Source organism: Falco biarmicus, chromosome 7 (assembly GCF_023638135.1).
Source record: "Falco biarmicus isolate bFalBia1 chromosome 7, bFalBia1.pri, whole genome shotgun sequence".
NCBI lineage: Eukaryota > Metazoa > Chordata > Aves > Falconiformes > Falconidae > Falco > Falco biarmicus.
The window spans coordinates 51,048,161-51,065,187 of record NC_079294.1 but is presented as its reverse complement, the minus strand read 5'-3'; the positions used below and the strand labels follow the sequence as shown (position 1 = coordinate 51,065,187).

The 17,027-nt window shown below is 40.0% G+C and overlaps 1 protein-coding gene across 5 annotated transcripts in view; it reads left to right on the top strand.

The window, feature by feature from the left end:
• The window catches only part of RAB8B (RAB8B, member RAS oncogene family), a 31,339-nt gene extending 24,379 nt beyond the window's left edge, over positions 1–6,960 (top strand). Inside the window, exons 8-10 of one of the 5 annotated variants that reach the window (XM_056345779.1) lie at positions 126–150; positions 2,588–2,660; positions 6,775–6,960. In XM_056345779.1, coding sequence (XP_056201754.1) covers positions 126–150; positions 2,588–2,637 — 75 coding nt within the window. In that variant the 3' untranslated portion in view covers positions 2,638–2,660; positions 6,775–6,960. Of the gene's footprint in view, positions 1–125; positions 4,360–6,774 lie in introns of those variants that run through there. The other 4 variants (XM_056345780.1, XR_008822961.1, XM_056345778.1 and 1 more) reach the window with 4 other exon arrangements.
• The last annotated feature ends 10,067 nt before the right edge of the window (positions 6,961–17,027 follow it).

Below are 17,027 nucleotides of genomic sequence, written 5' to 3'. Positions count from 1 at the left end.
TTGCAACAAACTGCTGCTCTGCTTATAGCTTTGCAAGGCAGAGGAGGTGGGGAGGGAACCTGGGAAAGCTCGACTTACTTTTTTTCCTGCATTTTTATGATGTTGATACTCTTTGTCTCTTTCAGAATGACAACAGTTCATCAGGGGCAGGTGGGCCAGTAAAAATAACAGAAAACCGATCTAAGAAGAGCAGCTTCTTTCGATGCACGCTACTTTGATGAACTTCTAATGATAGACTGCAGCACACTTAGAACCTTTTCTGCTTCTTTGAAAGCACAGGGTCACAAAGCCTCAGAAATAATACCACCAAGCTGCTGCTGAGAGCTCCATTGAACGTAGACTGCGATACACAAAATACCAAGTGGATTTTGCTCACTAAGCCTATTGACCTGTCAGGCTCTTCTTTCTCAGATATGGAAGCTATGAAGTGGAGACACAAATGCAAGAGTTAACTTGTTTTCCTTTTTTACTTTCTGTTTTATTGCCTGTTGCAAAAGCTGCTATGTTTCTTTTAACTTTGCACATCCATATTGGCCTCTTACTGCCTGTTACAGCACAATCTTACACTTGTATTTGCACAGTTTGACTTGTAAGAAAGATTCTTAACAGATTTGTGCAGGTTTTCCTTTCTGTTTTTAAACAAATTTATTTTCAAGCAGAAGAGCCAGGGGAAAAATTAAGTCTCACGTCCATTATTTTCTATGCTGTATACTTGTGGCCACGACTGCAGTATGGATGTTGATACTCTAGTAATGAGAATTACTGTAACAATTGGCATTTAACAATTTGTATGGCGTTTGTCTCTTGGATGCACAAATCTGTTCATGCAGAAGCTATGGCTTCTGTTCTGAATGTAGTATGTTGCTTTTCTTTCTTTACCAGACTTAGCAAAGTTGTGTTCTGAATTGCCAGTCACTGTCTGATTCACAGATGCACCTTCCAGTTGTTTGAATAAACACAGTGTCTCTCCTCACTTAACTTCCCTTTGTTAGCTCAAACTGTCTGCACCTTTTTTTGTTTCTGATGAGGAAGTACACTCTGGAGTTGAATTCATTGTCACAAATTGGCCTCATCGCTATCACTTAAGTGGCTTGTGGAAGCTGAATGCATGAGTTTTGAGTAACCTCTCTGTGGATTCACTTGTTCAGAAATGACTGCTTCTAAAGGTGACATCTATTTCTACTGTAATTGTAAGGATAGTTTGTTAACATCTGTAAGCATCGACCCTTGACAACTGAGGTGTCCAAAAACTAGCTTCCTGTGCTGTTGCTAAAGTTTATCAAGTTCCAGCACTAAGGAAACGGTCACGTTAGGGATGTAACATATTATTAGTTGTGCAGTTAATACTGAATGTGTGAAGCCCTCTTTGGTCTGCTCAAGCAGTTATTTTTTTCATCAGAAACTGGTACAGTGACCTAGACTGTTAGAAGCAGAGTTGAAACGTAGTTGCCTTTTTTACTCAATTGAGCGTTGTATAACCTAGTCTTTGTTCTACTACTTTTTTATTGTCTTCAGAAAAAAAAAAAAAATCCTCAACAAGCAATTAAAACAGGTGCTTTAGTTCTGTTGATGTGCCAAACTTGGACCATTGTAAGCTTTAACTACAAGTTTGTGTCCAGCATGTTTGTTATTAGGGGGTAGGTGTGTTCTGTCATTGTCATCATTACTGTCTGATGTGCTTGCTTTTGCTTCCCGACATCGTCTGGAGTTGTGAACCGTGTGTTGGTTGTTGCCACAGATAACCGCTTCATTTTGTGGTGTCAGGTACTGGATTTGTCATCTCCAGGTCTGTTGTAAATATTTTGAAAGTGGATGGGCCAATAGCGTTAGATTTAAAGACTTGATTTTAAAAGGTTTAACATTAAGTAGCTGGTTCCATGAAGTTTTAGGTGGTTATCAGCCTGTCCCCACATGTGGTTTAATAGAAGTAGTTACTGTAACTAGATGCTGAATCTCATAAACTGCTGTTGCTGCACTAAAACAGAAACATCTTCATGGCAACAAGGTTTAGTGAAAAAACAAAGCAACCCTAACTGCTCTGTTGTCTACCCTTGATGTTTTTCTCGGACAGGCTAAAGCAGTTACGTTTTCTGTATGGTTCAAAAAAGTGCTTCTATACAGAAAGTGTTGTGACACCAATTATGAATGTTGTTTATTTTCAGTAATTTACCTCTGACTTATTTGGTGTCGTAATACTTTGGTTTTTATCTCAGGGGTTGTCTGCAAACCAAAACTGACATGTTCTGTGTTTGGCACCGTTTACGGAATGCTTTGTATTGTTTTTTCCTGTCTTTGCTGTGTGGTTAAACGTTCATCCAACATTAGTCTCCATGAACTTCCCTTTGAAAGAGCCTTTAAGTAGTAGAGTCTATGAAGTGCTTCTTGAAGCAGCAGCGAATTGGGGTATCTGCTCTGTATGGGGGGGAGGAAAAATAAAACTTGCTATTTTCTTACATTTAGCTGTGCTAAACTGTACATAAATGTGATGTAAGACCATAGGAAATTCACTTTATGCATGATAAAATAATGCAGTAAATACTTCACTTTGCTTAATGTTCATGTAAAGCTCATCTTTTTCTATTTGTAGAAGAAATTAATGCAATTTTGTTGTCCCCTGCTGAAACTGAAGAATTCTAATTTCATGTGGTCTTATGGATAAGGTAAAATGCAGATTTCTCTCTCTTTCTTTGTTGTTTTGCCCCCACCCCTCTTCTCCAGCAGTATTAAATGGCTGAGTGGCTGCACTTTATTGGTGTGCTAACGTGGTCAGTACAGACCTCTTTCTGTGTACAGTTTGCCTTGTCAGACATTGAAAAATGTGCTGTATCTTAGCGTGCGAATCAGCTGTATGTTCTACCAGGAATTTTTTTAGCTATTTTCCTTTAGACAAGCGGGTGATGATAAATGGTATGTTCTGCCTACGCGTTGGATGCTGGGTCCTACAGGCTTTTCTAATATCACTATGATTGTTCTATGCAGTCTGTGTTGCTACTTTGCTCCAGACTATATGATCTAAATTTTGAAGGACTCTTAACTATACCTCAGTCATCTAGTTAGTATTCTAACGTCCATTAGAACAAAAGTCCTGTAATTATTATTCATTAAGCAGCAAATGTATTTCTGTTTTGTTCCAGAAATTGCCACTAACCTTTCAGGAGAGGCAGACATTTTTTGTGGATTTGGTGGATAAAACAAAAATGCTGCTTATGCTAAGGTTCTAGAAAATCTTTTCCTCGGACCCATGTCTGTGCACTGTATCTTGACCAATAGTTTTCTAATGTTTTTTTAAAAAAAGAAAAAAAATAGCCAAACAATACCCGGACTGGTCTCAGTGCTTTGCAATTTTAGCTTTCAGTCTGTGCTCAGCAAAACATGCACAAGAAGTTTTTGTTGGGTGTATACAGAATATTTGATTTACTTACTGTCTGGAAGTTCTATTACTGCTAAAGCTTAAACCACTCATGAAAAGGTAATGCAGCTCACTTTGCTATTTGGGGGATAGTCTCAGAAATGCTAATTGACTTTTCAGACCTGTAGTTCTTTTTACAGAAAGTATTTCCCATTGTAAGTACCCTTCCCACACTAGTCTGCTGAAGTCAAGTGAATTAAGTGGATCATTTTCACAAGTGAATAAAGGAGTCTTGAATATACATATCACATTAAAATATTGTGAATGGGTAATGATTTGAAAGTACATGAATATTATGTAAAATGCATAAATGTGTTAGTTGTGAAAATGCATCTGTTATTTGGTTATCTATTAATGTAATTGAAATTTTGCAATGTTAAACTTAAGGTTTGGTCTGTAGGTGGTAATAGGTCTGTTTTCTCCTCCATTCACTGAACTGCTTATGCCATTCTCATTCTTATAAATAAAACTTGTATTTCTTTCTTCCACAAAAGCAGGACTTCCATTGATTTTTCTTGTTTCTGGTGAATTTGAGTGCATTCCTATGGCCTTATGAACATTTTTGCAAATAAAACTTCAATTACAGTTATTTTAATGCTATATAGCTACTAAATTCAGAATAAAAAGTATAGTCCTTGGGAAAATGCTTAATTTTGAAATAGAAGTGTTCTGCTGTGTGTGTTTAAGCACTCTGGTATAAAGGTGTAATGTCAAAAGCTCCTGCAGGTAAAAGTGAACTTGTCATGTGGCTAACTTGTAAACCTAATCATTAACTGTGTATTGATGTGTATAGACAAAAAACCCAGACCCAGCCCCTAAAAAAAAACAAACCACCCAAAAAACCCCACCCCAACCCCAACAAAAACTTCACACTCCCATGGTTTTACTATTCCATGTGAACTTTTTTACAACAATGTTTCTCTCAAATAAAAGTTACATAATTAAAAGTATTTGGAGCATTTTTTATGAAATATTCCACATATTTTTTTATACAGTTGGCATTTCCACTCTGTTTTCGGTACACCTGTTGTAGAAGGGTGTCAAGCCGAGTTGCATCTGCAAAGCTTTGCTTAACTTCAGTGGCAAACCACAAGGGTTTTTGTATGGCTTTGCTTGTTCCTAAACTTGACTGTTCTGTAGATTTCTTCTGAAATAGGCTCTATTCCTGTAGTGATTACTTAAATCTGTTACCTCGGTGACCTTCAGCTTCATAAGGAACCACTTTTCCAGACATTCAAGTCTCATGAAATGCCCTTCCAAAGTAACTTCTGAGTGATGCCAGTAAAGATAACGTGGGAGAGAGTCTCTAGTTTGGTTAAGAATTACCTGCTCACTGCAGCTGTTATCATTTTCACTGTTGTTGTTTTAAATCAGTGTTACATGAAAGGTATGACTCAAGTAACCAGAGGCATGAGTATTATGAAATATAGCAAATATTGTTTTTCTAGCTTCCCTCAACACTGAATATTGAGGGATTTGGCAAATATTTGTTGGGTATTATATTAGCGATAGTTCTTGACTTTCAAATTATTGTGGTTTGGCAGTAACTTGCAACTGGTATGAAAATTAGTGATTCTAAGGAAAGAATAGTTTTGTCTACCCAAGACAAAAGCTAATCAATAGTTGAGACACCCAAACGGGCATCCTAAGGAGTAAATGGGAAACGCATGGATGACAAGTAGCTTCTGAAGTTCATGCTTTTTACACATTCATCTAATAAACTGTGTGTAGCTGAAAGGATGTATTGTCTCTTTACCTTAAGCAACAGCCAGCTAATTACCATTCTTGCTACACCTTATTATTTGTTGGCTTTGTTTGGTTGCGGGTTTTTTTCAGACTGCTGCTGGCAGTAAGTTTGCTGCTTTAGGACCAGCTGTTTAAACGTTACCTTGCAGATCCCCTTGATCTGAACTGGTTCTAGATGCTCAGCAGTCCTAAAATCACTTCTGCAAGTCCTTCAGATCTCACAGAAGTTAGTGGCATGCATCTGCATCCCAACAACATTTTAAATAAATTTGCATTCTCCATTTGTTAAAAGGAAATAGCAGGCATATTTAAACTGCTTAAAACCGGGTGATTTATTACAGTTCCTGCATCTGGTTTTGGCTGCAGACTAGCAATTACTGTACAAACAGTGCGCAGTTGTAGACCAGAGGCAAGTTGTTGGTACAAGTGTTGAATGTATCCAGCTCTTACAATCTGGTCAATTGCCTTTTTTCTAAATGACTCTTTTTTCCAACTTGGTTGACTAGTGGCTTTGTAGAATTCTTGAAGTATACCAAAGTCATCAATATAATGTAATATTTCAAAATATTTTTTCTTTAGAAATATTCTAATCTACAAGAGATACGTAGATGAAGCTTTTATGTTGCAGTTACTCTTGCCATCTGGAGGTTTAAAGTAAGGGCATAGAATGGAATGCAAAGCATACAGTCAAGAGAATTTTTAGTGCTGTAGGGTATTTTGTAGTTGCTTCAAAAATTTTTTACTGTCTTTGGCAGAGCACATCAGCACTAAGCTTCTGGTGTGAGCAAATGTTACATAAATCCTTCTGAGCACATATTTGGTACATACTGTTCATTCAGTTCCCAAAACAAAGTTGTAAGTTTTGAGCAGGATACGAGCATTTTCCTCATCTGAGGAATTAATGTCTTTAATGAATTGTGGAAAGTGTGTGTAACTTGGGCTCTACTACTGATTATGTTGTACTGACTTCAGGACTTCTGTAAACATTCACCAAGTACTGAGAATTTCACCCTATTTAGTCCTAAATACCTTTCTTGAGTAGATGATTTGAAATACTTTACCTTGCTGCTGTGAGGTAGGACTTTTTCTGCTTATGCCACCGGTTTATGTCCAGATACTCGGCTACAGCTGGTGTCCCGAGGCGCTGTGTTAGGCAGTGGTCTCTCAGGCTGATGGACTTGTTTCAAAATGGGTTTTGATTTCTCAGGGAAACGTTACCGTTGTGCTCACTAACCTTCCTGACTTGGTCTGCTGCCTTTGCGGCACAGCCTGAAGTGATGACACGGCTGTGACCACGCTTACCTCGGGACAGAGAGGGGCAGGCTCCAGAGCTGCCGAGCTGGCACCTTGCCCAGCTGTGTCCGTCACGTCACAGCTTGTGGCACTTGCAGCGCTACTGCATCCGCATGCGTCTACTTTTGTTGGGCCACTGTCAGGGTGCTTGTCTCTAAAGAAAAGTGCAGTCTTTTTAGTTATCCAATTAATTACAAGTGAAGTGCAAATTGTTATGTCAATGTTTGGGTTTTTTTTTTAAAGAAAAGTTGAATGTTTCATTTATTTTCAAGGCTGTTGGCAAATTTTTAGTGTTACTTTACTTTTTCTTTTTTTTTTTTTCCCAGGCAACATAGCAACTAACTGGCTCTGGTATGTATTCTAGATGAAGGATGCAATTTTTTCAAGAAGCCTGAGCAAGTTCTGTCCATGAGGTTAATGTCTAATGCTGCTTCTGAGCTTCCTCACCCAAAACGCCATGACTGTAAAACTCACATTTATGCTTTGAACAATAAAATACAGGGAAAAGGCAACCACGTGTGTCTTAAATACTGTTTATAAGTAATTTTCCAGAATAGCACTGGTAAGTGTACTTGAAATTAGGAAACGGTGAAGCAACTCCTTCAGCCAAGTGCGGGGCGGGGTGACCCTTTAAAACCAGTGTTAATTAATTAATTAACTGTTCTTCGGGTGTGATGTCCTATTTAGCACACGCCGCTACATTACTGTGACGGTATCTTACCCGTTTCAAGGGAGGGGAGGAAAAGGCCCCGTGAGGCACAAAGCGGAGTTGGAGCCGCTTCTCTTCCCCGCGCCGGGGCCCCGCTCCCGCCTGAGGCCAGCGGCGTCCGCCTCCTCACGGCCCCGCTCCCGCCTCCTCACGGCCCCGCTCCCGCCTCCCGCTCTCGACTCGCAGTTCCACACCGCCCGCGCCCGCAGCGCCACCGCAGCCCCGCGCCGCCCGCATCCTCCGCCTCACAGCCCCGCGGCAGCAAGCCGGTCCCGGCGGGGCAGCTGCACACCCGGGTTTAAGGAAACCTCCCGGGCCGCGGGGTGGCGGCGGGAAGCCGCGGCCCCGCCTTCAAGGCAGAGGGGAGGGTGCGGGAGCCGCCGCCAGCCTGGACGAGCCCCGGCCGTTCCGTGCGTGCCGGGAGGCGAGCATGGCTGGCTGCAAAGCAGGGGTGCGGCGGCGGACACCGACCGCCTCACGGCGCTGCCGGGGAAGGGGATAGAGCCGGGCACCCTCCCCGGGCAGGGCTGAGGCGCCGGCAGCTGCCCCCCGCATGAGCGGCTGGTCGGGCCCGCTTTCCCGGGCGCGGCCTCCTCGCAGCCCCCTGCGCCCCGCTGCCCCCAGACCGGGCTGCCGCACCCCCGCGGGCCCGGTCTCGCCCAGCCGCGCCGTTCTGTGCTGCAGCTCACCGCCGCCCGCTCTCTCCTCAGGCGCTTCTGTGTGGCCGCCCGCTCGGGGCAGCCCTCGCCCACCGGCCGGGGGTGACAGCAGGGGCTGAGGGCGGCCGCAGCGAACCAGCCCTCGCGTGGGCCCCGGGCAGCTGCTCCCGTTGGCCCCGAGTGCCCCCAGCGCCGCGTCCTCCTGCCGCGGGCACCCTTCTGGGGACCTCCGCGCTGTGCTGTGGCGCTCGGGGCTCAGGCACCCGGGGTCCCTGCCGGTGGGTCCTGGGGCCGGTTACCGCAGGGGCGCTCAGGGGGCAGCTCCCCGTGCTGCGAGCACCGCGGGGCAGGGCTGGGCAGCCCCTGTCCTGCTCCAGCTGTCCGCCCTGCGGAGGGGCCCGGTGTGTCCCACCCGGGGGGGCCCGGCCGCGACCCCCCGCTGCAGGCAGCCCCGTGCTCGCCAGCCTGGGCCCCTTCCAGCTCAGGTTTAGGCAGGTCCTCGATTTTTGTGTGCACCTTTAAACTCCTTTCGAGTCACTGTTGTTGCGGTTTTGGTGCCTAGCAGGTATTCCCAAGAACTGTAGCGATGCTCGGAAGCAGACTCTACCAAAAGTGGTTTATTACAGGCTGGTCCTGCTTTTCTGTATTTTTTTCACACAGTGTAACTGGGCTAGTCCTTCCTCTTTCAGTAATCTAGTTTGTATAAATGGGTAGAGTTATTTAATTGTTTTTTAACCACCCTGTCCACATCAGAGATGAAATTGCTAGTTTAATTTTTCTTAAAACTAAAAAATAGTTTCTTGCCATGGGAAATTCACTTGTCTTTAGAATGTATTTCTTCTGTGGTATTTACTCTGCAACTCTCTAACCAATTTATTTACCTCATGGAGATCCTTATTTGAAATCCCAGATTCTTCAGATAACAGCTCTTCGGGTTCCCTCCCACCCCCACCCCTTGATTCAAGGGCTTTCATCTGCCTGGTCTCCCTGCTGTTTTCTTCCCTCATATGTTGCTGGGCGAGTTGGTGGTAGCCATTAAGCATCAGTATGGAAAAATGTGCTCATCTTTGGAGTGCTGTTTTCTATTCTTCAGGACCTATTCAGATTTACCCATGACAGACTTGTGAAGTAAGTCATATGACATTTCCCATTCCCTGGAGATCTTAAGTGTGGGATCATATTGGACAAATAGTTAACAGTATTCAGTATCAGCAGTTCTCTTGTGGCAACGTACTTTCTCAAGGGTTAGTTTTAATAATAGAAAATAAAACGATTGCAGCCTTAAAGCAAAAGTAGACCTTAGGAACTTAGACTCAAATTTAAAAATCAATGATGCAAATTGGAGATCAAACACAGCTAATATGGTTAACCCTATTAATTAACCCTTCAAATTTCTTCTGTAGGAAAGGCCATCTCTTGGAAAGAAAGAGATTTTAAAAACAAAACAGTTTGTTTCATTTATCATGGCTTTTCATTAAAAGTTATTATTAATTAGAGCAAACTCCCTTTCAACTGTTTATTTGGAAGTTTTCATGAGTTATTGTTATTACTGCCTGCCAACTTTCTTCAATTTATGACACCATAGCTCTTTCTGTAAAGATCAAAGTGATTAAATTATGATGAGAAACTTCCCAAACTGTGTTTTGCTTAAGTATATAGAATGAAATATTTAATTTGACCTTTAAAATTTTTTTTTTTCCTTTGTTTAAATTCCATCTAAATGAGAACACAAGATTAGTAGTCAGGCAAGTTTTTCTGAGAAGTGGGTTGCAGTGTCATATGGTAGCTTTTGATTATTATGATACGTTGTCTTGTGACTGCTATATAAAATGTCAGCTGAGTGACTATGGTTGAGTGCAAATGCAACAGCTTGCTTCGCTGACCTGGTATTGCATGCATGGCATTCTGTGATACTTAGCTTACCTTGTAATTACCGTTTTATGACAGAAATGAAATCTTTAATTACTCAAACAGTAAATGTCCTTTATGGGTAGCTTCTTATAATATGCACAAAACCTATATGCTTTTGTCAGTTGTCTTTCAAGGGATTGATTTCCAATGTTAAACCAAAAGAAAAAGATACTATTTTTATTTTCAGTTTCCAGATAACAAGTGACAATTTTGATGTGTGCTCCAAAAATCTTTCCAAAATCTTCTTGCTTTGAGGAAAAGGTGATCAACATGGATTTTGATTAGTGTATATTTGTTCATACCAATAAATTAGATACCTGGTTCCACTGGGCTTTTGACAGCTTTTTGATAGACACATGTGCATGTCTTGTGTGGAGACTTGATTGTGTCTACAGCATACAAAGAAGTATGGAGTCAGTCAGAGAGCCCTAAGCATCTCCTGTGCGATCAAGATGAAGACTGTGTTATGATAACTGCTAATTGTTAGATTACATTAATAATCAAGGAGTCAGCTATAGAGGTGGCAGAGGCAGTCAACACCTCTGTAGGTTGACCATATTTGTGCATTTACTATAGTTAGAACATTTTAAGTGATACCATCTATAGTTGAAATTGCTCTGTGCTTCTGATTTTCAGTTGGTCATCAAGGATCCATCCCCCCAATACCCTGATAATATACTACCACATTCACTAGTTGCACTAATTCAAGATCTAAACGTTCTTGTTCCTGTTGTTCATGGAGATGTCAGATACTTAAGAACCTCTTGGAAAACTCATGGCAAGTCTGTCACGTGGAGGAGTGGTTTCCAACAGGTGAGCTCAGCCTCCCCTGCAGTGGTTCACCTACATCAAAAGTGACATTTAGAGTGTAAGAAAATCTTCCTATGAATTTTTCTGCTACTTTTATTTCAAGATGTGCAGGGTCCTTAGTGAGGTCCCTTATTATTGGGCTTTAGGAAGTATAAACTATTTTTTCCCATTTAACTTTAAGGAACAGTTTAATGTATCCCTTTTTAATTATATAGCTAATTCAGTGGGTAGACATTAGCTTATCAAAAGTTTAGTGTGACTAACTTAAAGACAAAATACAGTAACGGCTATTCCTAAAAAGGTATGTTTGTTCATGTATTCTCTTTCAGTTATTTGCATGCCTTTTCCTTCAAGGTGCTCATACAAAATTTTAGAATTGTAAGATGCTCTGACATGTCTTTTCCTTATTTTACTACTTTATGACCAGAAGCATTTGCTGGTTTAGTTCATGACTGTATCTGTAGCTGAGATTGGAAGAGTCATCATTTCAAATGGGAGTCTGGGGGCTTTCACTATGTTTGTCTCCATGATAGTTAAAACAAGTGACAATTAATTTTTATAAAAAATAACCCCACATATTTGCAAATAAAGTTTAAACCACCCCCCACCCCCCATTTTGGAAATCATATGGGTTTTTGTAGAAGTTAAAGTGATCTCTGCAGGTGTTCTCAAAAGACTGATTACGAGTCCCATTTTTACTGTATGTCAGCTGAAAACCTTTCTTGCAGGCAGAAAATTCAGCTTGAACTGAAATCAGTTTTGAAAGAGGAAGGGCAGCCTGTTCAAATACATGTTTCTGTGCCCTGCTAAAGCTTAAAATAGCTATCTGTGTGGTGAAGTGGTTCATAGAAACAGAGAAATAGTTTGATCTGGGCAAGCTGCATATGTTGAAGTTAGTGGATAAAATTGTTTGACCCAGTGCTCATTCTAACCAGAAAGGATTTTATCCGTATGTCCTTGGAATGTGGTCCATACGTGTAGTAGCTTGTAGTAGCTTGCTCTTCTGTGATTTCCATGATGAGATTTTTTTTCTCTTTGCTTGTTCTTGCTGAAAATTGTGGCAGTATGGAGCAATGCCAGATCTCCTGTCTGTTGCTTTTCTTACCGGCTTTCAACCCTGTTACAATAAACAGTTAACCTTAATTACCTTGTTTTTATTTGGTATAGGTAGTGTTCTTTGCCCTGTCATAGAGCTACAGATAAGTGAGAAGCCAGCAGAGCTACAGATCACTGTAATGTTCTTCACGAAGTATTTTCAGTCTTTCAGCATATAAAAAAGGATAATTATCTGATGCTATAATGTCAACCTGTCCCACTTTTTAGGGTGGGACACTGAAAGTTTAGAGTGGTGGGTTTTGGTGGGGTTTTTTTGAGCTACTAGAGACTTAACTTTTCTAGCAAAGCAAGAAACTGTTCTTTGTATTTATTAAATGCACACAGAAAGTAAAGAATAAAAGAGGAAACATTGGTGAAAAGTGTCTTGAGTACAGAACCTCCACTGCACAACATCCTTCACTCTTCCACTTTTTGTACAACCGTTCCTAAAGGAAAAGCCCTCCTCTATAGTCCTCTAGAGGGCATAGGACCTCTTGTTCAGAAAAATGTAATTTTTTTTCAATATATTTCTTTAAGCAAAGCACAGAGAAAAAAAATATTAAAAGTAGCAAACATTCTGCTTTTGTCTATATTTTACTAGAGGATGAAAGCCTAGAAGATTTTATAAAATGTATGAAATCTGTACAGAAACAGTTATAGTTTTGCTATGTAAGCATAGCTTAGAAATGTTCTATGCTGGCAGCTTTTAGGCAGTCTGCTGGAAATGTGAATCAGCGAGCATATACATGCACGATCAGGGTGCCTGTGCAAACCTGATGTGGTGCTGTTAATTGAAGCGAAGGGGCCACTGCCTTACTTGACTTTATCAATGCATCCAAAGTTACTTGATTTTTATTCATAAATTTTGATGGCTATGTGTGTTATCATTAATTGATGGAAAACTCCTCAGTAAGTGTTGTCATTGCTTAAAAAGCATTTCGCTTTCCTGGGAAGATATTTGGGTCAGTAGTGTATGACTATTTAAATTTATATTGTGCCTCCAAAAATATTTTGTTATACTGAAGAATATAGGTACATAGTCTGGTAGAAAAATAATCTTTGAGTCATAACACTTGACTTTCAATTCCGCTTTCCAAAGTAATTGTTCCAGCATTCATGTTTATTTTTACATTTCCTTTTGCTGTCGTTTCCAAACTTGAATGTATGGTGGTGTGAGGAAGTAAAAGAAGTGAGAACTTCCCTGACTTGATTATCTCATCTCTAAGTCACTAGATGGTGCCATTTCACTTCTCTGGATTCAGAAACTGGTTTACACAGGGTTTTTAGTAACAGTTACTGTGTTTTTAAAAGAAAACAGAATAATTGGACTTTTGAGTTCTTTTTTGGAACTATCTTTTTTTTCTGAGACTATGCAAGATACGTATATTGCTCAAATAAAAGTAACGTTTTAATGAAAATGTGCAAAATTTCCAAGTTCTGTTCTTTTAAATTGTCATAAACTTTTAGTTTTATATTCGTTTGCATATATTCTACTGACTTTGATAATGACGCCTGATTTGATAAAAATGCATTTTAAATGTAGAATTTTTTGAGGGTCTTTTTTCCTTGTCTTCTTGAGATCTAGGAAAGTATCTTCAGCTACTGTGAATTATGATAGGAATTACTTCAGTTGAGGTGTAGTGGTTTTCACCCCTGGACAATTGCTCTGGATTTCTCTATGGCTGAATTAAGAATTGAAACAAAGAGAGTTAACAGTGGGTCGTTGATGTATCTTACTATGGTCCTGGGATACCACAGAAACAACTTCGTGCAGTTCCATGTAACGGGCTAAAAGTTGTCTGGGGAACTTTTGTTTCATAGTTTCACATTAGAAAGTGACGTGGTAGTTTAGTGTATTGTCACAACTGGCGTGCTCATTAAGAGTTAGGCATAAGTGATGGGTATCATTTCCAAGCTTAACCACAGGCTTTTCTGTTTGGCTGGTCAGAAATGGGAAGGCTTGCAAAATAGCTTTGATGCTTGTTTTGTAACAGCTCCAATTAAGAGAGTGGCAAAGTAGAACATAACATTCACAGGGATGCTTTTTATTAATAAAATTACTTATTTTGAATGATCCTAATATCAGATGTTGATTTGTTGGCCAGCAGTCCTTCTCACTGAGGAGCAATGTTCTGAAACCGTAGCTGCCATGTTGTGGTAGGAAGTTGGTGTGTGGATGAGGTGCAGTGGGTTAGGTCAGTTACAGAACAAAATCAGTTTCAGAAAAAGTACTGAATACGTAAGTTGTCTAAAGCTATGCCTTAAGTGGGTTATGGTTCTAGCTTAGAATGTGGGCAGACCTCCAGGATGGTCAAGAAAGGCTCTTAATGTAATCAAATGATCTAAAACCAGTACCACTGAAAACATTTAACTGGTTGTGTGAGCTGCTTGGTTCCCCAAGGCTGCCAAGCCACCATCTCTTTGTTAGTTCTAACTTTGTGAAGAGCCAAGCATGTACCAAACGTTCATGTTAAAGAAATGGAGACTTCAGCACATCCCGATGCTGGATGCGTAGTCGTGTCAGCCCGCACTGTTCTTAGCAGTTGGGTACACCTACTCCAAGAGTTGTACAGTCGTGTAAAGCCATCCAGCAGCCACTGGTGTTTTTTCATTGACTCTGAAAGATGAACATCGTGGGAAATTTTGTGTGTGTTACAAAGTCTTCTGTTTGCTTTTGTTGGGCTTAATTAAAGAACAGAGAACTTGAGATGTGCCTGTAAACAATTGCTTGTTGAATAGACAGCCAAAACTGAACCAAGGTGTCAGATTTTACTTTTCTGTAATGTTCCTGCTTATCTGGCATTTTTCAAATGTAGAACATATAAATACTGCCTTCTTTTAAAGACGTCTGTGGGGTAGGTTAAGCTCCAGTTTGCATTTTCTAGTGATGAAGAAAAAATGTTTGTCTTTTTTTAAGTAGAAGGAAAAACAAGGAAAATAAAATGAAAGTGTTAATAAGATTTAAATATTCCTTGCAAAGTAATAATTGAAACCTTACAGGCTTGAATTTGTATGTCCCAAGCTGTATTTGTAGTTAAAAAAAGCCTACACCACAATTAATTCATAAACTGATTTTCCAACATATACACACTGTGTAAGAATAACTATTTACAGTTTTCATTCAGAATTTCAGAAAATTTGGTTACTTGGAAATAATAAAAAAGCAGTGGTTGGCAGTGGTGATGGTTGTTCTGAGCCACCTGATGGCATAAGTTCTCGTGAGTTCACACATTAGTTTCGTTTTCTTAAGGTCTTGACAGTAGAAATGGAAGGTGGGGTAGATTATCAGCTACTACGAAATGAGCAGAATTACAAACTGATGATTTATTTGTAGTGTGAAAGTGAGGGGAATATTCCACTCAGCAGTTGTCCAATTCTGGGTATCCAGCTACCCAGCCACGGGATACAATTAATTTTCCCATGTAACTTCGTAGTTTGCTGTGTTCCTTTCGTTTGGGGCTACTGGGCTGCTGATCCCGAGCACTGAGATGGATGAAACTCTGGGACAGAGAGCTGCAGCTAACACACTGCGTATTGAAGAGCTCTGGGTTTTTTAAAAGCTCTAATTTCTTTAAAATGACACCTTTTCATTTCACCTCCCCAGCTGTTTGACATCAATCATCTCTTCTTATGTGAAGAACTCTGCATGTTACTTACATTTCTGCTACTTGGTTGCACTATTTTTATTTTTGCAGACTTTCCTGCATCCTCACTATGAAAGTAGCATAGTGCCATCCTTTATTACCCTGATTCTTATGGGGACTTAGACTTTCTTCACTGCAGGTGGCTCCCTTCAAAATCTGAAATGCTGCTTGTTACGCAGGACAGTGACTTCCTTTTAGCGCATCAGCATCCCAGAGAGTATATATTATTCTCTATAATCTCTCTACACATTTAGAGCAACTGGTGGCTTCTTGAATTTAGGGGGAGGAAAAAAATCAATATTTGTTTACTTCATAACTTGGCTTTTGTCAAGCAGCTGTTTGAAATACACAATTCAAACCTCCTCATGGATACCGCACATCTGAGAACTTTTATCGTTCACTTGTGGCTTTCTGCAATAATAAGAGAAATGATTTAATATTAAGTTTATATGTTTAACTACGGGTAAAAGATTTAAAGTTGAGGATTAGGTCTTGAACTTAGATGACAATTAATGTATTGATCTTGCTACAAAATTAATGAAAATGTTTTACTTGAACATGGTAAGGTTTGCAATAGCAAAAGAACTCAATTTTCTTCCACCATTTTAGCTGAAGGCAAGAAGTCTTTTTTTTATTTTATTAAAGCTTCTATATATAAGATACTTCAGAAATTACAATTTGCTTTTTTTGGCATTCACTTTTAGGTCGATATATTAAAAGTAATCCATCCTTTGGGGTTTGTTTTTGTACGTTAGATACTATACATGCAAAACTTTTTATGACTCAGTGCTTCCTGAGGAAATTTTGAAATACACATAGTTGTGCAAGTTGTGTTGTACCCCTACACTGTTCACAGTGGAGTAAATTTAAAAAGAAGATATTTGTCATGATCCCACTGTACACGTTTAGCAAAATAGTCTTGTGACTGGTCAACCAGTTTGGACAAAGTTGTACCAAGTTGACTTCAGACTTTGTTATATAAACTGTGATAGGGTGTCCTGAAGCAAGTTCTCCTTTCTGAAGAAAAAAAGAAAACCTGGTAGCTGCTATTTTGATAACCTCTTTCTGAAAGGAGAAATTCTTGACTAAACCAGGAAGTACGGCAACAGGTAAAGCACCTCCGTGAGGATGTTCAGGTTTGCTTACGGATACTTTTGAGTTTGTACTTGAGGTGATCGGGTCAGGCTATAGGTGCATTGTAACACCAAGGAATGGGTTTCCTGGTATCACTAGGCAATGGAAGGAGAGACCTCTACAACCCTTGTGACATTTAACTCTTTCACTTCTTTTCTGGCTTAAATTATTCAGGCTTCAGTTCTGCTATTAAAGCCTCAAAAATGGGTTGCTCTATTTAAAAATGAGTGAATTGTGATTTTTGTAACTTAATTTAATTTATTATGGTAGCTTGTTAACTACATCTGACTTTCTGATCATGCTAAATTTTTCTGGACATTGAAATGTTGTGCACTTAAGAATGACAAAAGAAATGTCCTAGGAAGTAATTTTAAAAAGCGATACTTCTAGGTTTATTAAATGACAGTGGGTAAAGAGCCCAGAAAACATGGGTTTAGATTCTTTCAGCTCAGGGACCACTGGCAGTGCAAACTGGTAATACAGTATTAAGGAAAAACCAAAATTCCTGTGTGCGCATGTTTTCAAAGGCAGCATGGATTTCATAGGAGGACTTCATGCAATTAGACAAGTGTTAGAAGTGGGAGCAGCAGGCATATGATTTGTGTGAACCCCTCTTC